We start from the raw sequence: 25,932 nt of genomic DNA, 5'->3' as shown, positions 1-25,932 counted from the left end.
ATTTAGTTTACTAACAACATTTCTATTTTCTCTCTGGGGATGGGTTTTGAATCGTCTGGTCCAGCAGGAAGTTCTCTCTGGCTCCATTGGCTTTGGTTTCACTTGCACAAGTGAACTGGATCTAGGAGAAGTTGTCTTCTCCAGCCTGTCTCCAAGAGACAAAGGCTGCAGTATATTTTGAATAGTCTGGCCAGGCTGATGTATTGTAGAGTTTGTTTCTCCAGAAGGACAGAAACAGAAAGGACTTAGAAGGATGCCTTTGGTCCATTTTTTTCCTTTTCCTTTGTCCTTCCATCATGTCTAGGGTGAAAGGGTCTGTCCTTATATATTTTCTTCCAGCATTCATTATATTTTCCAAACCCAGTAGACAAAACATGTTCTTGCATAACTGATAGCTATGAAAACCACCCACCTCATCTCACTTTACATGATTGATACTGAGGTTCTGCCTACAAACACAGACCCATCCCTCCATCCTCAAAACACCTTGCTTTGATTCAGCCATTCTTGCTATATCTGTCTTCCCTTTTGTAGCAAACTTTGAAAAAACTGCCTACAAATAAGTATCCCTATTTGTTTTTTTCTTGCTCCCTTTACTACTCTGCAGATTGACTTATAACCTCATCATTCAACTGAAACTGGTCCCTAATGTTACTAATGATTTAATTGCCATATTAAATGACCTTTCCTCAATCTTTATCCTAACCTTCTTGACTTCTATGTAGTTTTTGACACTTTCTATCACCCTTTATTCCTTGATACTTTTCTTCCTTGGTTCTCTTCCTACCTGTTTGACCACAGCTTCTCAGTCTCCTTTCTTTGACTTTCATCCTCATCAGGTCCTCCCACCATAAGGCTCTCTCTTGGGTCATTTTTTTCTGAGTGGTCCAATCAGTTTTTCTTGACTTTTGATTCTTATCTTTATACTTATGACTTTCAAATCTGCTTCCCTAGTCATAATCTCTCTTCTGAATTTGTCCCACATACCCAACATAAGATATCTTAAGCTAGATGTCCTGCAAACATGAATGTATCTGTGGGGGATGGGGTGGTATGGTATTAAAGTCTAGAAACTTAAGAGGCATTTGGAGGAACTCACCACTGAGAGAAGGGGACCATTGTGTCTTTTTTTTTTTAAACCCTTACCTTCCGTTTTGGAGTCAATACTATGTATTGGCTCCAAGGCAGAAGAGTGGTAAGGGCTAGGCAATGGGGGTCAAGTGACTTGCCCAGGGTCACACAGCTGGGAAGTGTCTGAGGCTCGATTTGAACCTAGGACCTCCCATCTCTAGGCCTGGCTCTCAGTCCACTTGAGCTACCCAGCTTCCCTCCCCCCCCCTTTTTTTTATGTTAGAGACCAAAATATTTATTTAAAATGGACAGTTTTCATATTTAAAACTTCTGCTGGAAATTTTTTTTTTAAAAAACAGATATGGAAAGGTTATATCATAGTAGAGCCTTGGATCATATTCTGCTGGGCAACTCTTAAAGGTCTCCATGTATTTATTTCTTTTGTGAGAATAATAAGTGTAATTCCAAGACCCATAGCAGACAGATTAAGCATAGAGTAGTTGATCGCAATAAGAATTGTTTGGAAACGTAGCCAACAACACAAAGTATTAAACATATTATTCCAATTATAATCATCATTCCATCACTGAAGAGAACAATGAGGAGTTTTTGGTATTTGGTCTGGACATTTACTTCTTGAGTTCTCTGTGGAGAACCGACTACTGGAGCATTGGTGTTCTCCATAATCTTCCTTTGGGTCTTGTGTTCCTAAGAACCAGATAAGTTTTTTGACTGATTTGCTTTCTATAGGTGGCTTTACGGTGCAGATGTTTAGTTGATGAAGGCAGTTGAAGGGCACGACTACAGCTGAGGTGTGGTGTGGATATCTGAAAAGAGGCAAAATTGAGGCTGTATGTTAGGAAAACCTTATCATTAGAACTATTCCAAAGTCCACCATACTTGCCTAGGCAGTCCTCAAGATCAGGAGATCAGGCTAGATGATGCATCAATCCATTAGTCAATTCACAAGCACTGATTAAGGATCTCCGCTGGGTAACTGTCTCTGCCCTCATGGAGCTTATATTCTATTGCAGAAAATATATTTATGTATGTGAATCTACATCTAATATAAAAATAAAAGTAAATACAGAGTAATAACCAGGAGGAAGCAGTGATGGAGAGCCCTGGAGCCCAAAGGAAATGGTTGTTTGAGCTTAGATAAGTGAAACAAGCTAGGAATTATAAGAGGTGAAGTTGAATAGGGAGTGGAGGGACAGCTTGTACAAAGGCAGAAGGACATAGATGGAGTGTCCTAAGTGTGGAATAGCAAGAAGACCAGTTTGGTAGGAATGTAGAGAGCTTGAAAGGGAGTAATTTATAATAAACTTGAAAAGGTAGCTGGAGCTGGATTACAACAGACTCTCAGTGACATGCAGAGGAGTTTATATTTCATCTTGGAGGCAATAGGGAGTCACTGGAGTTTATTGAGTAGGAGAGTGAAATGGTCAGCCCTATGCTGTAGGCAGGGATATGCTGGTAAATGTTTAACAGCTGGCTCACCAAAAATACAGGACTCTTTAAGGTGAATCTGCATTATTGACATTTTCTCCATAATTCTCTTGCTGATTTCTATGGTGCAAATGCTCACACTGAAAATGTAATCAACTGATCTCTCACCCCTAGGCTTTGTGGAGGTTGGATTGGTGAAGATTTTGGGCAGGGATAGCCATTAAGAGACAATTTCAAGAGAGCAGAATAGAGGTGATGAAAATGATTTACCGAGGTAGTTATGATGAGGATTGTTTTTCTAGTTAGCCATGAAAGTTCCTTCCAGTTAAAAAATTCAGTGATTCTGTGATTCATTACCTTGTTTTATCTCCAACATAATCTTCAATGGCTCATTTCCCATTGCCAACAATTATGTTCAGGTATCCCCTTTCAAAATAAAATAAAACAAAACAAGACAAAAGAAAAACCTTCTCTTGATGCTTACATCTCTTTAGGATAATATTCCAGATCCTTCATCCCTTTCACTGCTAAAAGCCCAGGAAGAGTACTCTCTATTGTGTCTCTACTTCCTTTAAATTAGTCAGCCCCATCCTTTTAGTAAGCTCCTATTAAATGCCAGGCACCTTGCATATTATGTTCCAGGTCCTGAGGATACTAAGATAGGTTAAGACCTGGGCTTGCTCTCAGGGAGGAAAGGTGAGGTTCAAGTAAACCAAGCACAAATGATATAGACAGGATAAATTGGAAACAATCTCAGGGAGAATACATTAACATTTTACAGATGAAGCTCCTGGGACAAGTGATTTGTTCATGTTTGCAAAAAGCAAGAATTCATTTGAGGTGGGATTTGAACCTACGTCTTACCAGACTTTAGATCTAGCAGTCTTCCTACTACACTTCCCTGTTAGTACTAGAGATGAATTTAGGGTAGAATTGAGGTTTGAACCATGGAATCAAAGGGAAGGAAAATACAGAGAAAAGAACCCTGGGACATCAGAGAAGGAGACAAAAAAAAGTGGAAGTTGAAGAGGTAGGAAGAGCAGTGGAAGAGAGCATCCAATAACCAGAAAGAGCAATCAACAGAATTGAAGGGGGCAATCATCTTTGGAGCCCATTTTCCAATGCCATACTAAAAAATAGCAACGACTGCAAAAGGACCCCCAGAGAAATAGTTCCTCATATGGAAAATCTTCTCATTGAGAAGGAAGAAGAATAATGAAAGAAAATGAAGGAAGAAAGGGGCCTGATACAAGAAGCAAACTTTATAGAGTAAAAAAGAAAGTGAAGAACAGACCTCAGAAAAAAGAAAAGGCCCAGAAACAAATTCACATCATGTGATAAACTACTAGTTGTTTCCTGAACTCCAGATTCTGAATATTATCTCTATGTAGCATTCCAAGCTACTAGAGTGTATTCTAGGCTTAGGAGACAGCCTGACTAAACCTCAAAGAATGAGAATAAGAATAGCATTTCTAAACCTTTTTGATGTTTGCAAAGCGGTTTACAAATATCTTACTTTATCCTCACATGAACCTTGGGAGATAGGTGCTATTTTCATGCCCATTTTGTAGTTGAAGAAACTAAGGCAGAAAAATGTAAAATACCTTGCTCAGAGCCATACAGCTAGTAAGTATCAGAGTCAGGATTTGAACTCATCTTCTGGACTTCAGTCTTTAGTAGCCTGTAATCCTGCACAGAGCCATTATATACACTCTTTTGTAGCCTAACCTCTCTTCCTCCAAAGAATCTTTCATACTTCTCTCCTCAGAAGGAAATATTCCCTTCTCAGTTTCCTAGAGTATTTTGTCTGATTCTCTCTCCTTTGCCCTTATGACACTCTCCTTTGTATTATTACCTTATCTTTGTACTTGCCATTTCCTCCTTTGTAGGAAATTAAGTCCTTGTTGGCTGTGGCTGTGTGATTTTTCACCTTTGTGTCTCTCACTTAGCAGCATTGCACTCAGGAGGCTCTTAGGAAAGGTTTGCTAAATTAAATAAAACTGAAACAAAAAGAGCCCCAAAGACCAGAGTTCTTGATGGAATGAGAACAACTGATATTTACATGGTGCTTTAAAGTTTGGGAAGTGTTTCACATGACCTCATTGGAGGTCACAACAGAAATATTATTTATCCCCTGTCTAGATGAGGAAACTGACTTGTCCATGGTCCTGCAGTTAATCACTGATGATAGTGACTTTCAGAAGGTCAGAGTGAGGCTCAATCTCAAAGGTAAACAGGCCCACCTAATCTATTTGAGTTTTGGAAAAATGGGTCTATTTTATGCACAGGGTATTTTTAATGGGACAAAATGGACCTGTGTCCTACATCTTACTCTCATTAGGAAAGAGAAGGAATCGTTCATCCACAACTGATTTATTTATGAAAATGTGTCCACCTGGTGTTCTTCAGATCTTTGGCCTGGATCAGTTAATCCTTGCTAACCTTTGTGACTACTGTCAGTCTCTGCTTTAGCTTTATAAACAAATAACCCACAGCAGGGTTTTGTCCTCATCTTGCCTTGTTACACACAGGCAGGCTTACTCTTTGACCTGATGGTAAACAAGTGAACATTGTTGGATTAAGAAAGACAAGTAGCAGAAAACCTAAAATTCAAGGCATTATTTGGAATTCTCAGACCAATTTCTGAGATCAATGACTAATTTAAGCCTTTAATTAGTAAGGTTTTCAACAATCTGGAAGAGAAATCATAGGTAAATACTAAGCAAGGCAGCCTGGACCTTTCTGTCTGGCTGTTTTGCTGTTTAAGTTCTCCAGCCCTTTAAAGTCAGGACCCTTAAGAAAGAAAACATTCTTGATCACCAGCTATGGTGGGGGAGACATTTTGCTTTGGGAGATGCTTTTTGAGCCCAGGGACTCTGTCTTTCTCTTTTTCTCAGTTTCACAAATAATGTTGTCTTTTCTTGTGCACTGACTACCCTGAGTCATATCAGAAATCCTCTTGATAGAATGTAAGCTTTTTGAGGGCAGGGTATTTTTCATTTTTGTTTTTGTATTACTAATACCTAGGAATGTACATTGCACAGAGGTAGTAAGTAGGCTTTTTGAAAAAAAGGTGTTTTTAAAAAACTCTTACCTTCTGTTTTAGATTGGATATTTAGTGTCAGTTCCAAGGCAGAAGAGCAATAAGGGCAAGGTAACTGGGATTAAGTGACTTGCCCAAGGTCACACAGATAGGAAGTATCAGAGGCTAGATTTGACCCCAATATTTCTTCTCTCTAGACCTGGTGATCTATCCACTGAGCCTCATTGCTGCCCTGTAGTAGGCTCTTAATGCTTGTTCTATATAAATATGGATGGATCTCTAGTACCTCTCTATTTTATCTCTCTCTCATTCTGTCTATCTTATCTCTCTATGACATGAGACATTTCATTTACTCAGAAGAAAAACTTATCTGTATTCTGGAATTTCTTTTTTTACAAAAAAATAGATAGACCATTTATTAAAAGTGCTTTCTATGAGCCAGGCACTGTGCTACATGCTGGAAATTCAAAGATTAGCAAACAAGACAGACCTTGCCTTCAAGATTACTGTATTGAGAAATCAACCCAAGTTAGATATTTTAGCTTTCATTCAAGTTCTTTTCTTTTAAACCCTTACCTTCTCTCTTAGAATCTGAAAAGTGACTTGCCAGCAGTCACACAGCTAGGAAGTGTCTGAGATGAAATTTGAACCCTGGATGTCCCCTCTCAAGGACTGTTCTCAATCCATTGAGCCACCTAGCAGCCCCCAGGTTCTAAATTATAGGATGTCCCCTCCCCCCCCAAAAAAAAGGAAGATTATTTTTCATTGCATGGCATAATGCACTACAAATAGAAGATCTCAATATATGGTTTAGATTTCATTGTCTCCTTCCATGGTGACAGACATTTCTGTAGAATGCTAAAAAGCAAGACAAGAGCCTACATGGATAAGCAGGAATCACAGAGAGGTGGAAGATAGAACTATCTGGGCATCATCAGTTTAACTTTCTCTAAAATGAGAGGATCAGACCAAATGGTTACTATGATCCTTTCCTGATCCCAATCCTATGCTTCTGCTATTGGGGAAGTGAATAAAAGTTTAACATCTGCTAAATATTTTAAAATTTAAAATAGTCTGACTACCTGTTATCTGAGCAACAAGCCATGAAAACATGCATGCATAAAATATATTTATTTCCATAGATCTGTGATCTGGGGAAGATGGTGTTTATAATTCAGGGTTTCAAAGCCATGAGTTCATGTTCCCATACCTGAATATTATGTGCAGGTCCTAAGAGCTGTTGTCATGACTTTTAGTTCGTGAGTGGATTCTTCAGAGTTGTTTTAATGAGAATTTCTTTGTTGACTGTTACTTTGAATTATTTTTCAGCTGGTAGTTTGCATTTATCCTTTTGAAAACCACTTATAGTGGTTCAGTGGATTGAGAGCCTGGTGTAAAAATGGGAGGTCATGGGTTTTGATCTGGCCTCAGACACTTTCTAGTTATGTGACCCTGGACAAGCCATTTAACCTTTTTTGCTTAGCCCTTACTGCTCTTCTGCCTTAGAACCAATGCACAGTATTAATTCTAAGATGGAAAGTAAGGGTAAAAAAAAAAAGCTTGCGTACAAGTGTTACTTGTTCACCCTCAGTCTGTCAGTTAGGTGGTATAGTAGACACTTAATAGTTGTGTGACTGTCATTAACTGCTCTCAACTCAGGTCCTTCATATGTAAAATGGAATATTAATGATCTGTCCCTCTATGGGTTGTTATAAAGAAAATTATCTATGTATATATCTCACTTAGTAAACCTTAAAGAACTATATAAATGCTAGCTACTGCTATTGAAGAATGAAAAGTCATATGGATTAGTATCAGTTCTCTGTAGATTTTAGATATCTTGACTTTGATTAGAATTATTTAGTGCAAAGACTTTTCCCAATCCATATTTTCTTTTTTCATTCTAGTTACAATGATTTTATTTGTGTAAAACTTTAAAACTTTAGATGATTGAGGTTGTCTATTTTGTCCTTTTCAATCTGTGTAGTTCATTATTCTTCCCTTATCTGTGTATATTGAAGATATATTCTTTTGTTTTCTCTTAATTTTTTGATGGTGTATCTTTTTAGGTTTAGATTCTTCTAAAATTTACACAAAATACGAAGTTTAATTAAATTTATTTTCTGCCAAAAAGTTTTCCAGTTTTCACAATAGTTCTGTCTCCTAAAGAGAGAGCCTCAGTAATTTCTTGAGTTATTGAATTAACTGCCTAGAGCATTCGCTTACAGGTATTGATAATCTAATTAATTGATTCCAATGTTGTAATCAAAGGAAGCCCAAAAGAAAGTCGATCTTAAAACTATTTCAGAATGAACTTTGGGCCTCATAACATTGCATATATGGCAAAGTTCTCATTTTAGGTTTTAGATGTTCTTAAATTGTGTGTGCACATTTGCATGTGATGGTCTCCTTTGGCCATCTGGTGAAGCCCATGAACCCCTTCTCAGAGTAACATTTTTAAATGCATAAAATGACATACATAGGATTGCAAAGGGAACCAATTATATCGAAGTACATTCACTGAGATATTAAAAGTTCTAAGTTCAGGACCCCCTTGAAATCTATCCATTGATCACTGGTTAAGAACTTGTGGTAGAGGACAAAGTCTCTGTTTAAAGGCCGACTTCCTCTCCTGTTCTTGACTCCATCCCTCTCCAGACTCTTTGGCAATCTTAAGCCATCAATCATTCTTCCCTCCTCCATTACCCATTTAAATAATACACAGGGGCCTCTAAACATGTGTAGATGTCTTCAGAACTGAAAACAAGCAAACCAAGAGATAACCAAACTTCCTTTCCTTCAAATGTCTGTCCTAGCTCCCTCCTTCCATATTTCACAGTTATCTCTACTCTTTCTTTTCTTTCCTTTCACTCCTGATTTCTTTAAGACTACAAAGCCCCTAGATAAGGCCAATGGGACCCTGAGAGTTTAACTGACTTGAACCTAATCCTAGACCTTCTGACTCCAATGACAATGGTCTTTTCATTAAGCCATGCTGTTTTCCTTCCTTTCCTTCTACTTCCTACCTCTCCACTCCCTTCCTCTCCACCAAACTGATGTTTTAACTTCAGAGAAATTTTGGTCTAAGTCAAAGCATTGAATGAAAAGAAAAAAATCAGCAACAACAGAGTTGTCTTTGTAGTATTTCCTGCATTCTGACTATGTTTATTTACCATGGGTTGGTACCTCCTTAAAGCATGTCTGGTAAGAGAAAAAGAGATCCCTCTACTTGAAATTCTGTTTAGGACCGTTGCAATAAAGACTTTCCTTCCTTAACTGGAGGAGCTTTTTGTAAGCTACTTTACAAGACTGCATATAGAAAACACGTACAAAAATGTATCGCTAGACATTTTTTCATGACACAAGATTTGGTAGGCCACTGCTTATTTAGTCCTGTTCAATACACTTTGAGGATTCCATGAAGAGTGGTAGACTTGTAATGCTCAGTGAAGTCCTTATATTATCTTTGCTCTCTTTTAAAGAATTGCTATTATTTGACTCAGCAGATCTACTGCTTACAAACTCGAAATCACCTTCAAAGTATATTCCCTTCGAACCATAAAGCAAAACAACTTAAAAGAGTGAATGCTATTAATAGTACATACCAGTTTTTACTTTCCTAGTTGGCTGTTACAGGAAAGGGTGTGTACTTTCATCTGAGCAATTTAGTGTCAACATTATTTAATGAATTTAACCTGATATTTATTACTGTTTAATATTGCTCACATTTAGGTAGTGGTATGATGTCTTTTGGATTGTTGGTTTTTTCTTCTCCCATTCTGTATCATTTCCTGTAGACCATTCCATGTTCTTCAGAATTCTGCATACTCATAATTCCTTAGGACATTAGAGCCCATTAAATTCATGTTCCTTAGTTTCTTCAGTCATTCTCCAATCATGGAATATATAGTTTGTTTTAAACTTTTTTTGCTGTTACAAATTGTGTTTGCTATGACTTTTTGTACAGGTAAGTCTTTTCTCACTCTTCTCAATCAAAAATGATTAAGTTCCTTTTGTATGTCATACACTGTGCTGAGGTGTATGGGGTGCTCAGGGAGGAGTAGTATCTCTGGTATGGAGGGTTTGTCATGCCCTCCTAGGGCAGCTCTCCAGCCTCTGACCCCCACCTGACACCCAGCTCTCACTTGTGGCTCCCAGTAGCTGCTAGCATGCGGCAGCAGCCACACCCCGGACAACAGCTTCGACAGGCCAGCTAAACCTGGTGAGGGTAGCCATTGGGTCGTCGACCCCTGGTGAACCAGGGCTTTGCTCACCCAGCATGTGAAGACTGCTTCGGCCGAACAGAAGGAAGAAACCAATAAGAAGGTTCAACGGCTGAGATGGCGACGCAGCAAAGCACTGTAGAGCGCTTAGGGCGTGTTGGAGCACAAAGGACAACACGGCCATCCAATGCAGCTGAGGAAGTCTCCAGGTGTAACGACTTTTCGTGCCAATGGACCCAGGCTTCCAACGCCGAGAGAGTGGGACTGTCTCTGTGCATCGACTTTTCCACTTAAATCTCCTTCACACACAAGTGTTTTTGTGCACACTCATCAATATCACAGATGAAAGCGCACAAAGACAATCGTCATCCTCGGTTACTGAGAGACTACTACTATATACACTGTGCCGGGGCTGTATTAGAATACTGCATTATGTATTAGAATATATTAGAAAGTCAGTATTGGCATATTTGTTTGATTAACATCTTTGGGCTATAAACCCAGTAGTGGTTCAAAGGTTCTGATATTTATTCATTAATATTAGATGTTTCTTTTGAGAAAGCAGTATTTCCCAGTTATTAATAATTTCTTCTAGCAAGAAAATGGATTACCTAAGGAAGTCCTATATTTCTGATACTCTTTAAAAAAACCAGTGGAAAATTCAGTCACCATAAAAACATGCTTAAGAGAGTCTACATTTCCCCTGGGTGTTTTGTGTTTTCTACAGGGAGTATTGCTAAATGTTATATGCTCCGAGTGCTGTTCAGTAGCAACTTAGTGAAGGGCCGCCTCTTGAAGGTTAAAGACTTACTTTTATGAGCTTTATTTCTTAATTAATTGGATTTTGGGAAACTTTTTCCTGTGACTTGCTCTTGGCCCAAATGGATCAGATTGGGTATCTCTAATGTTTTTGAAACACAGAAGACCCCCAAAAGCCAAATCTTTCCATTTCAATTTTTAGACCTACTCCAGATGTAGCCTTCCTTTCTATTTGTCTGAAATTGAGGGAGAATTCATTTACAGTTGGAGAGGCCAATCAGTAAGAATTTGTATCTTAAGGGGAAATGAGTTCCAAATTGTGGGTTTCCTTGGAAAAACCCAAATGTAAGCTTTGGATGCCAGTTTGAGACTCCAGCTGATCCCATCCTTTTTAGCCTATAGCACTCACCTAATAATCATTCATTTTTACTTGTCAGCTCAGACAAACCTTCCCATAAAGTACATTGCTTAAATACATTTATGGAGCACCAAACAATGGAATGACAATGACAGAGAGTACACACTACTTTAGTCACTTAATCATTATTGATGGAGAGTGTTTTTATTTTGATAGTTTGTCACCAACATTGTCCACTATTTTTGTTGCCCATTGTGGTTGCCTTTTGGCTCTTGTTTCTTCACTCTACCCTATTTCCCAAATATTTTCTCATGTTTCTTGATTTTCATATTCACTATTCCTTATGCTCCTCTTCCATGCCATTCTGCTAATGCATGTATTTTGTTCCCAGATTTTTGTTGTCATAAGTTATGATGCTATGGATGTTTCTATATGTGTAGGGTTTTCCTTGTTGTCATTATCTCCTTTGGGTCATCCCAGATGAGCTATAGATTACCATCAATTAAAAAAACCAATTCCCAAGTCTATCTGTTCTTCACAGAAGCAACTCTTTGCTTAGATCTGGAGTTTGCTTCCTTGTAGTTTTATTCTATTTTATTTTGCCTTTATTCTAAAAACTGAAGATGAAAGTCCATAGGGTTTGCAAGAAATGTTGATTACTGGTGGGTAAGTGCTTGGTGCAAATCTGGATAGGGAAAGGCTGCTCTCACATCTATATGGCTGGCCCCTTGTTGATCCAGGTGCCATGATTTCTTTCAGCAACCCATTCATTAGTGCAAACTCTAGGTCAGGGATAGCAAACCTTTTTGAGATGGAGTGCCATGCCCCTCCCACACCCACATGCTGGTAACACCCTGCCCTCCTCTGACCCCACACTGGGAGGGAGAAAGCCCTCTCATTGGGCTGCTAGAAGGAAGGGTGAGTGAAGTGAGGAATGTTCTCAGTGAATGTAGTATGGAGCAGGGGAATGGCCTGAGCACTCTGCTCTCCTCCAACTCTGCCACCTATAAACCACCTGCCTTATCCACTGTGCACTCCCATTGGGCTGCTGGGCAGAGGGGCAGGGGATGTGAAAAAATGTCATCAGGCACAATGGAGAGCAGGAGGGAAACAGTCTTTCTAGGAACAAACTCTGGGTGGTGGTGGTAAGGGAGGGTGGCCAAGTGCCCACAGAGAGCATTCTGCATGCCATCTTTGGTTCCTGTGCCATACATTCTCCATTACTGCTTTAGGTGAAGGATATCAACATTTTTGTACTTTTTCTTTCATAATACCAAACATTTATCTGACTGATTATATTAACTCATTTTTGCATAACGAATTAGCCAAATATTGTTGGTTTTTCATTTGGCTTAACAATTAGTTACCAGTTAACAACAGTTGGTGCTGCTTACTTTAAATGTTATAGAAACCTGTAAATACTTAGCCTTCAGTGGTTTGGCCCTGGTATTTTAAATGGCACTAATGTGGCTTAAGATATTTCAGGATTTTTTATCTTTCTAATCCATTGATATCACATTGCATTTTCACTCCCCTTCAATAAGACTGATAGTTGTTTTTCTCTTTAGTCTCAGAAGTCCTGGATTGAAGGAGTCTTCGACAAAAGGGAATGTATCCAATTTATACCCAGCTCAAAAGATCCTCACAGGTATAATGTTTAATAAATAATTTAGATATACACAATATATATATATATATATATTTGTATATGCACACATATGTACTCATGTATATGCACTCATGTATATACACATACATACTATATATACACATCTCTCTATAAAACCCAAACAGTATTTAGAAGACATTAAAAAGTCATTTGGGAACTCAGTTGTGTTTGTTTTGAGGATTCAGAAATATTTCTGGAGAATTTAGAAAGGAGTTCATAATCTAATGTGGGAGACAACATTAAATTAACTATGATATGAGATATAGACAATCTAAATGGAAAGTAATTTCATTGGGAAGGCCCTGGGAATGGGGGACTAGGATCTGAAGAATTTCAGAAGGTAGGATTTGATCTGAATCTTGAAGGAAGCCAAGAGATTGAAATGATGAGAAAGAGCATTTCAGGCATTTCAGTCACTGAATAGCTAGGTAGTACAGTGCACAGAGCATGGGGCTCAGTGTCAGGAAGACCAGAGTTCAAATCCAGTCCTAGACACTACTTGTGTGACCCTGGGTAAGTCACTTTTTGCTTCGGTTTTCTCTTCTGTAAAATAAGCTGGAGAAGGAAATGGCAAACCACTTCAGTACTTTTGCTAAGGAAACTCTAAATAGTGTCATGAAAGAGTAAGACAAAATTGAAAATGACTAAAGAAAAACAGCCTGTGCAAAGGTATGGAGTTGGGGGATGGAATGTCAGTATCTGGGAGGCTGTGGAATTTGAATCGCCTACCAGAGCTTTTATATCTTGAAAATTGAGAAGCAACTTGATTTTCCTTAAAAAACAGTAGGTGGTGATTGAAGTCCAGTGTTTTGCTTATGGGCAACACTGTATTTTTAGATTAATTTCACTTTTTGGGCAGTTACTCTACTGCTCTCATTGTTGTATATTAAATTGCTATGGTTAATTGCAAATAGAGCTTTTTCTTATCTACTTGAGATGGCAAGAAAGTGGATATCAGAGGGTGTCTTCTTAGTTAAATATTTTCTAGTCACACCCTGAGTTTTAACTATGACTAACAAAATGTCAGGAAGTTCATTTTGTTTGGCCTCCAAAAATGTTTGCCAAATTCCAAAGTAAATCTTTGCCTCCTCCAGTGGTTTATCGGGTTTTTATAACTTTGAAATGAAGATTATAGTCTTGTGGCTCCTTTTCTTATAAAATGTAAGATTGCCATTGTAGAACTCTGAATGTCTAGAAAAGATTTAAAATAATGCAAATTACCAGTCTTCAGCCCTGAAAGCATTATAATCAGTTGCACATATGATTCATTTTAGGCTACAGTTTCTAGGAAAAGGTGATTATTTATTTACAATCCCATGAAACATAAATTAACATAAACATTTTTCCCACCTCAGGAAGCATAAGCAACTTAATGATGAGGCATGGATAAATGAAATCTTGAGAGAGTCCTAAGTTCTGCTTTTTGGCACAGCCAGGTGGCTCAGTGAATTGCACTGGGTCTGTAAGTAAGGAAGATTTGACTTCAAATTTGGCCTGGGATGCTTCCTGGCTGTGTGTTCCTGGGCAAGTCACTTGACCCTGTTTGCCTCAGTTCCGCATCTGTAAAATGCACTAGAGAGGAAAGTGGCAAAACTCTCCAGTCTCTTTGCCAAGGAAACCCTCAAATGGGATCACAAAGAGTTGGATAGGACTGAAACAACTAAAAAATTACTGTCTATTTCTTAGAGTTGTTATGAGGATTAAATGAGATAATAGTAAAGCCAGTAGCACAGTAGGCTGATAAGTAGTAAATGCTATATAAAGTTAGCACTTATGCTATTATTTTTTATTTTTATTTTGAAATTCCTTCTTCATCTAAATCTACTCATACCTGATCATAAGGAACAAATATAAATGATTTCATTTTCATAATATTGTACAATCGACCTTTGTGATCAAGTGAGTCAAACCTCTTCATTTTGCAGATAAGGAAATTGAGACCCAGAGAGAAGAAATGATTTACCAAGGTTATGTAGAAAATAGAGAATGGGTAGGATTTGAAACCAGATCCCAAATCTGTCCACTGCATTAAGCTAATTCTCATCTTCACCTTTTGGTTGAAAGTTAGGCAGTTTTTCATATATGACCTAGAGAAAGGTTTCTGAATAAACTATAATCTCTTGTATCAAATCTCTGGTATCTGGCATTCTTCTTTACTTTGTTAGTTGAGATTTGTTTGTTTAAAATTCTAGCCTAAGATAAGAATTGTCAGCTGAGAAGAGTTAACTCCTGGAGAGAAAACCAAGCTTTTGGGTGACGTTTTCTTCTTTGATGATAGGTAATCAGTATTTGATAATTATGCTGATACTATTAACTATAAGATGAGATAAATTCTTTACATACCCCCCAAAGAATTTACTATGTATCTATTACTAAGAAAACAACATTTATACCTTCTCTGAAAACTTCATTTGTCTTAAAATTTATGCATAAATTTATATCTGTTTATTCTCTTCCTTAGATGCACTGCAGAATGCCAAGTGTGCCAAAATTTAATAAGGTAAGACTAAAATAAAGAAAAAAGAATTGGGGGGACTTGGGGTAAGTAATTTTAACATGTTCCTCTCTGGTAGGGTTTAACAAGTAGTCATGTGGTGAGTGTAAAGTGGGCTTGCCTTGTTTATATGTATCATCTTTCTTCTGCTACTGAAGGACTACACTTTCTATAAAGAAAGAGGAGACTTTGGGAGTAATGTCTAGGCAGGGTGAAGCACTGTTCAGATAAATAATTTAGATTAGCCTGAGTGGTCAACAATGACCTATTTCCAGAGAACACTACTTCAAGATTCTCCTTTTAAAAAACAATTTAAACAAACAAACAAATTGAGTTACAAGGAATTTTTTTAGGCAAAAAACTATTTACTTCAGTGAGTTTAGGTATAGTGTGAGGGGAATGAATAAGTTCCAAAGAAAAGAAAGAACCCTTAGGAAGATTTTTGATGTTTTGAGTAGTTTGTTTTCTTGGAAAAAAATTAAAAGACTTGGATTAAAAAAAATTATGGGCAGCTAAGTGACTCAATGGATAGAAAGCCAGGCTTGGAGGTGGGAGGTTCTGGGTTCAAATTTGATCTTAGACACTTTCTAGCTCTGTGACCATGTGACCACCAATCTAGTGATGGCAATCCTTATTGAAATGGAGTGCCAGGTCCCCCTTCCCAGAGACTGTGCTGTGACCTTCCCCTCCTCCAAGTGCCAGGCATGCCCCATACCTTACCCCACACAGGGGAGGGAAAAAACACTTCCATTGGGCTTCTGCGCAGAGGGGCAAATGAAGTGAGGAATGTCCTCAGTGAGTATAGAGAGGGGGAGGAGAGTGGCAGGAGTCCTCTGCTGCCTGTGAGCTGCTCATTTTACCCCTTGTGCTCTCCCATTGGGCTGTGTGGGTAGAGGGGTGGGTGATGTGAAAAAAATATCATCAGGCAAAATGGAGAGTCGGAGGGGAGCAGCTCCTCTCAAGCCCCTCTGCCTTTCTGGTAACAAACTCTGGGGGGTGGTATGGGGTAGGGAGGGTGGCCTCAGGGACATCAGGGATACAAACAAAAAATTAAAAAGGTTGTTCTTGTCCTTGAGATGTTTACCATCTTAAAAAAAATATTTTTACTGATGTCTTTGGTTTTTAGGTTGTCTACATTTCCACCTTTATCTTTCCAAAGATCCATCCTTTATAACACAATTTAAAATAAAGGAGGAAGATTTTAGCAAAACCAACGTGTATGTGTGTATGTGTATGTAATTTTATATGAAATATTTTGCACTCATGAACTCTTGAGTTCTATCTCTTCTTTGGGACCCAGTTTGTTTTGGCAATTTAATAACATTGATTTAAAAAAAAATTTTTTTTTGTGTTTGTTCTTTATGTTTATATGGTAGTCATTGTGTGTTATTTCCCTTAATTTATTTCACCTAGTAATTCATGTACATCTTTTCATGCTTCTTTGTATTAACCATGTTCAATATTTTTTAATAGTAATTTTCAATTATATTCATGTACCACATTTTGTGAAGCCATTCCCTAATCAATGAGCATTTATATGATTTATGGTTTTTTACTATAACAAGAAGTGTTGCTTGTTTTTGGTATTTATGGAGGCTTTCTTTTCTTCAGTGACTTTCTTGAGGACATATAAAGGGATCTTTGTGTTAAAGGGCATAGACATTTCAATCATTTTAATTGGGCAAAATTGATTTCCCTAAAGGAAAGCGTATATCAATTCACCAACTCACTAGCTCCACAAATAGTGCATTAGTTTGCTTGTCATTTGACAGCCTTTCTAAAGGAGACATTCTCTTTTACTGTCTTTGCCAATTTTGGGAGGTATGAGGTGAAACCTCAGATTTGAAGTATTCATATGATTGTTAATAATTTGGAATTCTTATTTGGATAACTATTCTTATCATCTGACTATTTATCTATTGTAGAATGGCTCTTTGGTATATATATTTCTGCAAAGTGGATATTTTTGAATCCCATGCCATTTACATTTTTATCTAAGTGATTGATGAAAAATGTTTATTTTTAACATTCCTTTTTTACATTTAAATTTACAAATTCTCTCCCTCCCTTCAGTCCCTGTTTGAAAATGAAAGCAATATTATATCAATTATTCATGTGCAGTCATGTAAAACATATTTCTATATTAGCCACATTGCAAAAAACTCAAGAAAAGTAAAGTGAAAAAGCTATGCTTCAATCTGCACTTAAAGTTCATTAGTTCTTTCTCTGGAGGTAGACAGCATTTTGATGAAAAATGTTAAAAAACATATCCCAGGACTAATCCAGATCTCTGAGTATATACTTCACTTGAGAATTCCTTCCTAGCTGATTTTGAACCACCAAAGGCTATTTTTGGGGGTCTTGTCATTCAACCAGTTCTGAATATACCAAACTAGACTATTGTCTTCATCCACATGTCGCCAGCTTGTCCAAAGGAATAGCATGTAAGATGCTGACAAAAATTTTGCCAAAAACTGGGTCAATTATATCTGTAGCATTTTTTTTAAACCTTTACCTTCCGTCTTGGAGTCAATACTGTGTATTGGTTCCAAGGCAGAAGAGTGGTAAGGGCTAGGCAATGGGGGTTAAGTGACTTGTCCAGGGTCACACAGCTGGGAAGTGTCTGAGGCCAGATTTGAACCTAGGACCTCCCATCTCTAGGCCTGGTTCTCAATCCACTGAGCTACCCAACTGCCCCCATAAGTAGAATTTATACATGTAGCATTCTTCTAATTTAATAGTCTTGTGAATATCAGAAAAGGAAATGAGATTAGCCTGATATGACTTTTTCTTGTTGAACTTCTACTGGCTTGTGGTAATTACCACTTCCCTTTCTTGCATCTATCAGTCATTGTAAGCTTTTTGCCTTTTTTAAAATAGAAAATTGTGATACCATTTGTTTGCTTCTGGCCTTATGACACCTGAAATTCACCATTCCTTAGAGATAACCATCAGGAATCAACATTTGTAAAGTATTTATAGTACTCTGAGATTTTTAAAATGCTTTTTCAGGAGACCTAATTGGTGGTATAGTGGAAAGAGCGCTGGGCTTAGAATCAAGAAGGTCCGAGTTCAGATATAACTTCAGATAATCTTTGGCTATGTGACCATAGGCAAGTGCTTCCTGCCTCGGTTTCTTCCTCTGTAAAATGGAGATAATAATAGCACTTATCTATCAGGATTTTTGTGAGATGTTTATGAGACCATGTTTGTGAAACAGTTTTGGTAAAGTGCATAGTCCTGCCTGGCACATAGTAGGCACTTATTTGTTTATTTCCTTTCCTCCCTAGGAAAAAAAAAATGAAACAAAAAAGGAGGTGGTCATTATAGAGGAGTTGGTTCCCAAAGGAGAAATGACATCATTTGTCATCATAGTGTCACCAATCCTCAGCACAGTCACTGGCATATAATAGGCACTACTTATAAGTGCTTATTCCCTTCCCTCTCTCCTGCTCCTATTAAATAAACACCTTTCTTTTGACTTCAACTTGACAACAAAACTTTTTGTGACATCCATCTCAAACCTCAGGTCACTTAAAGTTTTGTTGTTCTCAACTAGTTTCTTAAAGGATTACCCCAGTGATATATATCGTTAGCAACATTTATTTGTTTTTGTTTATTTAAATCTAAATTATTTAAATCAGTTATTTAAATTTAATTTGAATTAGTTTATATGATTTGAATTACTTGAATGATTTAAATTTACTTAAATTTATTTCTTAAATTCTCTCTGCATCTACAGCAGTCCCTTTAGACACCCTCTCTCATTTCTTCTTCATTTGATCATTTGTGTTTCTATTTTCATGCCCTGTTGATCATTTTTGTTCTATTTTTTCTAATCTAATCTTAAGATTATTTTCTTTGGAAGACAAAACAGAAGCAAATTTGAGTCGAGTAGTTTGACCTTCTGTCATCATTTTGTTTCTTGTAAAGCATTTTGCAAACTATAAAGTACTATCTAAATCTTATTTATTATTGTTAATAATTCCCCTTCTACCCAGTAGCCCTTGGAATACTTGAACAATGTCTTTATGCTTCATTCTAACATTTTTTTCTCATGCTAAACACTTTCAATTCTTTGATTTGATTTTTGCATGGCATGTTGTCTAGTTTTCTTGTCCTTTCTTAAAATAATAGGTTGAGAACAAGAAACGGTGTTCCTGATGTGATGTGACAAGCAGAAAGTAAAGCAGGACCATCACCTCCCTAGTTCTGTACCCTGGTCGTCTCTTGATGCTTTTTTGGTTATCATGTCACACTACTCATTCATATAGAATAAATAGTCTAAAAAAATCCCCTGATCTTTGATATAGGAATTATATTTTTCTTCCACCTACTCTGTCCTATATTTATAAAGCTAATTTTTTTGATACAAAGAGAAAACTTTACATTTATTGCCATTAAGTTTTATTCAGTTGGTCTATTCTGGCTTGTCACTGCATACTGTTATCAAATGTGTCATAGTCATATTTGACTATACATTCTTTCTCTCAAGAGAGAACTTGCAATGAATTGATATTGATCCTTTAATGATGGAAGAGAAGGGAATAAATATTTCTATAGCCTACTATGTTCCAGATGCTGTGCTAAGTGCTTTTAGAAACATTATCTCATTTGATCCTTAAAACAACCCTGTGAGACAGATGCTATTCTTATCCTTATTGTACAGTTGAGTGCTTAAATGACTTGCTTGGGATAATACAGCTAGTAAGACTTGTCTGATGACAGATTTGAACTCAGGTTTTCCAGACTCCAGGCCTGGCACTCTATCTATTGTACCACTAGTTACCTAAAAATTCATGACTCACTTTTGAGTCCAGCCAAATGTAACAAATTCCAAATCCACTTATTATTCACCTATTATTAGGTTGATTTCTCTCAGTAAACAATGATAATAACACGAGGAATTGTCAAATTATTTGCTTAAAATTTGTTTACATTACCCTAATCTATCAGTCTAGGAACGGTCAAAAAAAGAAATAAAGTTCGTCTACCATGACCTGTTCTTGAAATCATGCTTACTTTTAGAAATCTCTGATTGTCATTCTAAATATTCACAAATAATTCTTAAATATATGTTCTAAAATTTTACCAGGAACAAAGCTAAGCTAATTGGCCCAGAGTTGTAGGCTTCACCCTCTTTCTTCTTCTGAAAATAAGGATATTTGCCCTTTTCCAGCCCCTGGATTATAAATTCTTTTAAAGTAGACAATGGCTCAACAATTGCATATGCCAATTCTTTCATTACCCTGGATTGTAGTTTATCCAGGTTTAGTAAACAGAATTCACAGAAGGTACATGGATACTCTTATAAACTCCTGAATTATCTTCAGTTTTTACTCTCTGTAGAACATTTTTGTTTTATTCTTTCTAATACAAAAATCATTCTCTCCAGAAGAAATAAAAGCAAAATTATAGTTACATAGTTCTGTCTTTTCTGTGTTTTCTGTTGTTATCTCTTTCACCTGTTGTCATCTCACAAATCCTGTTATATAGTTTTATTTTATTTACATTTCTTTATTCCCAACATCACTAAAGAGGTCTCTTTTGACTTTTTGTTTTTTTATTTGTATCTTTAATGCTAAACACAGTGCTTGGCACAGAGTAAGCTCTTATGAGTGCTTCATTCATTCATTTGTCTCTTATTAGCTCTTGTTCTTTTGGGCTTTATGTTCTTATATGGCTATGTAGCACAGTAGATGGAATGCTTGACCCAGAGTTAGGAAGACCTGAGTTCAAATTTGACCTCAGTCATTTATTAGCTGGGTGACCTTGGGCAAGGCACTTAATCCTGTTTACCTCAGTTTTCTCATTTGTAAAGTGAACTGGAGAAGGAAAGGGTAAACCATTGTAGTATCTTTGCCAAGAAAACTCCAAATAGGACCATGAAGAGTCAGACACAACTGAAACAACTGAATAACAACTATATTCTAATATAATCATGCTACTCTTTTATAGTAATCCTACTTATTCTATCATCTGATAGTATTCTATCTGAGTTAGTCCAGGAGTTCCCTATGTAGGCATCTAAATCTCTTTCAGCAATTCTTTTTCGTTGTCATCAGAAAAATTTCTGCTTATGTCTCAAGAAATTAATTCTTAAAAGTTTTTTCCTTTTGGGATGACATCTGCAGAATGATAGATAATTGGATCCTTTCTAACTTGACACTGAAACCTTTGAAATTTGCTCTTTGGAGACCTGGAAAAGACTGTAGATCAAAAGTGTCAACCTTGTGACTGATCCAGTAATATAATATGAAAATATAATTGGTCAGCATTTAACAAAATAAATAGATATGGTTAATTTGCAGTTTTCTAATTCAATGCACTTGCAGGATCTGTTTCTCTTTGCTTTTGACATCACGCTTTACACTGTGCCTTGCCTTTGCTTTCTTTACTCATTAAGAGTTGTCTTTTGGAGAACTCTGTGCCACAAGTAGAACTTGAAGCAAGGTCTTTGTGACTCCAATGTCACTTCTATCCACCATGTCTTGTTACTTTTTCTTCCCATGCTATTGTAGCCTTCCTCCTTGAGTTGATTCTGGAGCACTGTGTGTAGGTAGCTGGGAATCCTTACTGGAATGGTTTATGAAATTTTCTACCCTTAAATGATAAAATGACATAATATCTGTAAAATACTTAGCATAGTGCTGGCACATTGTAGATATTTAATGTTGATTTCCTCCTTCCTTTTCTCTTTTCTTTCTTCTCTTCTTCCTTCTTTAGTTTTTGAGAAGAGATTGGGTAGGTTGGTAGATGAAATTTAGGAATGAATTGGACCTTGTGTTCCAGCACCTTATGGAAGGTAAGGCAGATATTCAGGTTGAATGAGGAAAGCCCCTGGATTGACCACATGGACAATGAGAAGATGTCAACCAGAATACATCTTGGTGGGCTTAAATTTCTTGGTAAAAAGGCAGACTTGGTTTCCTCTAACAATAGTAGTGCATGCTTTTTTAGTAACTTAAGCTGTATGAAATACTTCACATGTGTTACACTTGGTTCTCAAACAATTGTGTGAAATGGACAGTTATCTCTATTTTTCGAATGAAGAAACTGAGGTATGGAGAAGTTAAGTAACTTGTATAGGCTCTTGGAATAGAACTCTTATCAGATCTAGGTGCTGGGGAGTTTAGATGTTTTAGTTTTAGAGAAATCTGTGGCGTCTGGACTGTTCCATCCAGTAAAACACTAATTTTGTGCTCACTTAATGGGCAATTTACTTCTACTTTTGAAATCGGACCACCACTTTTTGGCTTTTGCTTGTGCCTTATTTCTGACATCTGCCTGACTAATTGGTTTAAAATTTTCATTGCCTGGGCTACTTGTATCAACTACTTGCTTGCTTAACATGACCCAGCAATCTTAACCCTCCACTCCTAACCCTGTCTCTTTCTGGCACACAGCTAGTGTTGATAATTCTTCTCCACCTTAGGTTATCTCCCTCTGAATGCCAGTTGTCTTGCCAGGTAGCTGATGCCCTCTGCTGGTGTCTGAAAAACCAATTTAGCCCCCAGGCTGTCTCTCTGTTATATAACACACAAGTGGATTATACAGACAGGTAGATAGATGCCCTATCCTATGTTCTCAAAGAATACAATGATAAACATCAGACAATTTAGCAATAGGGCAATCTATAATATATACATAAACATACACATATATATTTGCATAAAATTTTATATTGGTCTCTTAAACTCTTTGTAATCTTAGCTCTCATGGATTCACTTATCTCTATACAGATTACTCCAGATGTTTGTTTGCTTGTTTCATCTCTCTCTCTCTCTCTCTCTCTCTCTCTCTCTCTCTCTCTCTCTGTCCAACCCTATTCTTTCTTTCTTTCTTTCTTTCTTTCTTTCTTTCTTTCTTTCTTTCTTTCTTTCTTTCTTTCTTTCTTTCTTTCTTTCTTTCTTTCTTTCTTTCTTTCTTTCTTTCTTTCTTTCTTTCTTTCTTTCTTTCTTTTATAAAACCATTACCTTCTGTCTTGGAGTCAATGCTGTGTATTGGCTCCAAGGCAGAAGAGTGGTAAGGGCTAGGCAATGGGGGTCAAGTGACTTGCCCAGGGTCACACAGCTGGGAAGTGTCTGAGGCCAGATTTGAACCTAGGACCTCCTGTCTCTAGGCCTGGCTCTCAATCCACTGAGCCACCCAGCTGCCCCCAACCCTATTCTTTCTCCTGAGATCCAGTGTTTAAAAATATTTATTTTTTATTCCACAAAAATGCAGACATTAACGAGTAAAGTACTCTAGAATATTTTTCCATGGTTACATGATTCATGCTCTCTCCCTCTTCTTTCCTCCCTGCTCCCAGAGCTGACAAGGAATTCTATTGGGTTATACATGTATTATCACTCAAAACCTATCTCTGTATTTTTCATTTTTGTGATAGAGTAATCTTTTAAAACCAAAACCCTAAATCTTATACCCATATAAGCAAATGATAAGTCATATGTTTTTCTTCTGCGTTTCCACTCCCACAGTTCTTTCTCTAGATGTGGATAGCATTTTCTCATAAATCCCGCAGGATTGTCCTGTGAGATCCAGTTTTGAATAACCAGTCGATTATTGGATAGTTGGAACTTGTTGATGTATAAGCATCTCAAATTCAATATGCAAAATAGATATCATTACTTTTCTCTCCAAACCAAACTCTCTGATTTTACCTTTCTCTTTGGAAGGATATGCTCTTCTTCCAATTTCAAAGACTGACAATGATGTGGTCATCTTTGTCTCCTCATTTTTGTTCATCCCACATATCTACTTTGTTGCTGTCTTGCCAGTTTAAATTCTTCAAATTCCTCATTTCTGTTGTCTTCTCTCCATCTACTTGGCTACCATGCCTGTTTAGTCCTTCACCACCCCTTGCCTAGCCTACTGCAACAGCCTCCTGTAGCTTTCTCTGCTTCAAGTATATACTCTTTGCAATCTATTATTTGCCAAAGTGATATTCAGAAAGCACTTTTTGACCATGTCTCTCTCTTATTCAAGAAACCCCCCAAGCTCTCTATTGCCTCTAGGATCAAATACAAATTCCATTTTCTGTTTTACAGAGCCTTTGACAATCTGGCTCTGGCTGACTTATTCTTTTTTCGCTATCTGACAGATCTCATCATATATCTTCCACTTTCATGCCTTAGTATAAGCTGCCCTGTCCCACCCTCCTTTCCACTCCCCCCATGCCTGGAACACTCCCTTTTCTTAACTGTCTCTTGGAATCCCTTTGTTGTTCAGTTATTTCAGTTGTGTCCAACTTTTTCTGATCTCATTTTGAAGTTTTCTTGGCAAAGATGCTGGAGCGGTTTGCCATTTCCTTTTCCAGCTCATTTTAAGAAATGAGGAAATTGAGGCAAACAGGGCTAAGTGTCTTGCTTCAGGTCAACCAGCGTGTGAGGTCAAATTTGAACTCGGGAAGATGAATTCTCCTGACTGTCTGGCATGCAAAGTTTACCTCATGTGCCGTTTTCTATATGAAGACTTTCCTGATCCCCTTGCCTGCTAATGCCACTTTCCACAAAATCACTTTGTACTTTTTTGTATATATTTCACATATGCTTATTTTGTATCCAACTCTTGTGTGGATACAATATATGTAAATGATTTCTCTCCTGACAGACTAGAAATTTCTTGAAGGCAAGGACTGTTTCATTTCTCTTTGTATTGCAACAAAATATCTGGCTCATAATGTGTGTTGCATAAATGCTTGCTGATTAATTGAATGCCTTTAGTTTTTTTTTTTAGTCTTTCCTCATAAGTAAACTCCTGTGAGGAAAGTTTCTAGAATTATTTCTCTCATTTTACAAATGGGGGAACTGAAGTTCAGAGAGATTAAGTTAACTTGCCCAAGATCCATTTACTAGTATGTCCTACTAGTACTACTGCTCTCTATTGCTCTCTCCACTTACTATGTTCCCTGGGCCTTGCCATCTTGTTCCTGTCTTTGTACTTGGTCAAAGAAGAGGTTCAATGAAAAATATGACCACATCAATATGAAGTGTTTTATATAATTTCATGACTGGAATAATATAATTCTATAGATTGTTTAAAGCAATGTATACCTTCAATCATAACACAACTGGCTTTCATATCTTGAAATATGAAATATGAAATATGAAAAAGACTTTAGGATAATAAGATTTTGAATCATAAAATCCCCATAGTTCTTATCAATGTGTTGTTGATATTCATTCTGCACTTAAATTTTAAATCAACTTTCAAAGTTGCCAAAACACATTTGCTCTTTCCTTCTTCTTTATGCTATTCAGTGACTCAATGTAACTTCTTGCATATTTATTCTCATGCACATCCACACTCTTCAGTTTTCCATTATGTGATATTATAACTTAATTTTCCTTAATGTCTTCCTGAGCAGCTGGGTGCATAGTGGATAAGTGCACTGGGCCAGGAGTCAAAAAGTTATTTAGTCATTTTCTGCAGTGTCCAACTCTTTGTGACTTTATTTGGGAGGTTTTCTTTCTTTTTTTTAAACCCTTATCTTCCATCTTGGAATCAATTGATTCCAAGGCAGAAGAATGGTAAGGGCAAGGCAATGGGGGTCAAGTGACTTTCCCAGGGTCACACAGCTGGGAAGTGTCTGAGGCCAGATTTGAACCTAGGACCTCCCATTTCTAGGCCTGGCTCTCAATCTACTGAATCACCCAGCTACCGCATTTGGGGTTTTCTTGGCAGAAATACCAGAGTGGTTTGCTCATTTCATCTCTAGCTCATTTTATAGATGAGGAAACTGAGGCGGACAGGGTTAAGTAGCATGCCCAGAGTCACATAGATAGTAAGTGTCTGAGATCATATTTGAATTCAGGAAGATTAATCAATCTTCCTCTCTCTAGGTCTGGCACTCTAGAAACTGTG

General features: G+C 37.3%; 1 protein-coding gene and 1 long non-coding RNA gene across 2 annotated transcripts in view; one reads left to right on the top strand and one right to left on the bottom strand.

Moving 5' to 3' along the window:
• Nucleotides 1-25,932, top strand: part of TRPM6 (transient receptor potential cation channel subfamily M member 6) — a 256,602-nt gene that overhangs the window by 58,518 nt on the left and 172,152 nt on the right. The window contains exons 2-3 of the mRNA XM_007498544.3: nucleotides 12,472-12,551; nucleotides 15,034-15,072. Coding sequence (XP_007498606.2) covers nucleotides 12,472-12,551; nucleotides 15,034-15,072 — 119 coding nt within the window. The remainder of the gene's footprint in view (nucleotides 1-12,471; nucleotides 12,552-15,033; nucleotides 15,073-25,932) is intronic.
• LOC103093110 (uncharacterized) lies at nucleotides 1,615-24,258 on the bottom strand. Its single transcript, XR_469979.2, has 2 exons — nucleotides 23,730-24,258; nucleotides 1,615-1,898 (listed from the first exon to the last, which is right to left on the bottom strand). It is a non-coding gene; the product is annotated as an uncharacterized LOC103093110 (long non-coding RNA).

Source organism: Monodelphis domestica, chromosome 7 (genome assembly GCF_027887165.1).
Source record: "Monodelphis domestica isolate mMonDom1 chromosome 7, mMonDom1.pri, whole genome shotgun sequence".
NCBI lineage: Eukaryota > Metazoa > Chordata > Mammalia > Didelphimorphia > Didelphidae > Monodelphis > Monodelphis domestica.
Note: the sequence above shows the minus strand (reverse complement) of the source record. Positions and strands in the feature narration are given on the sequence as shown.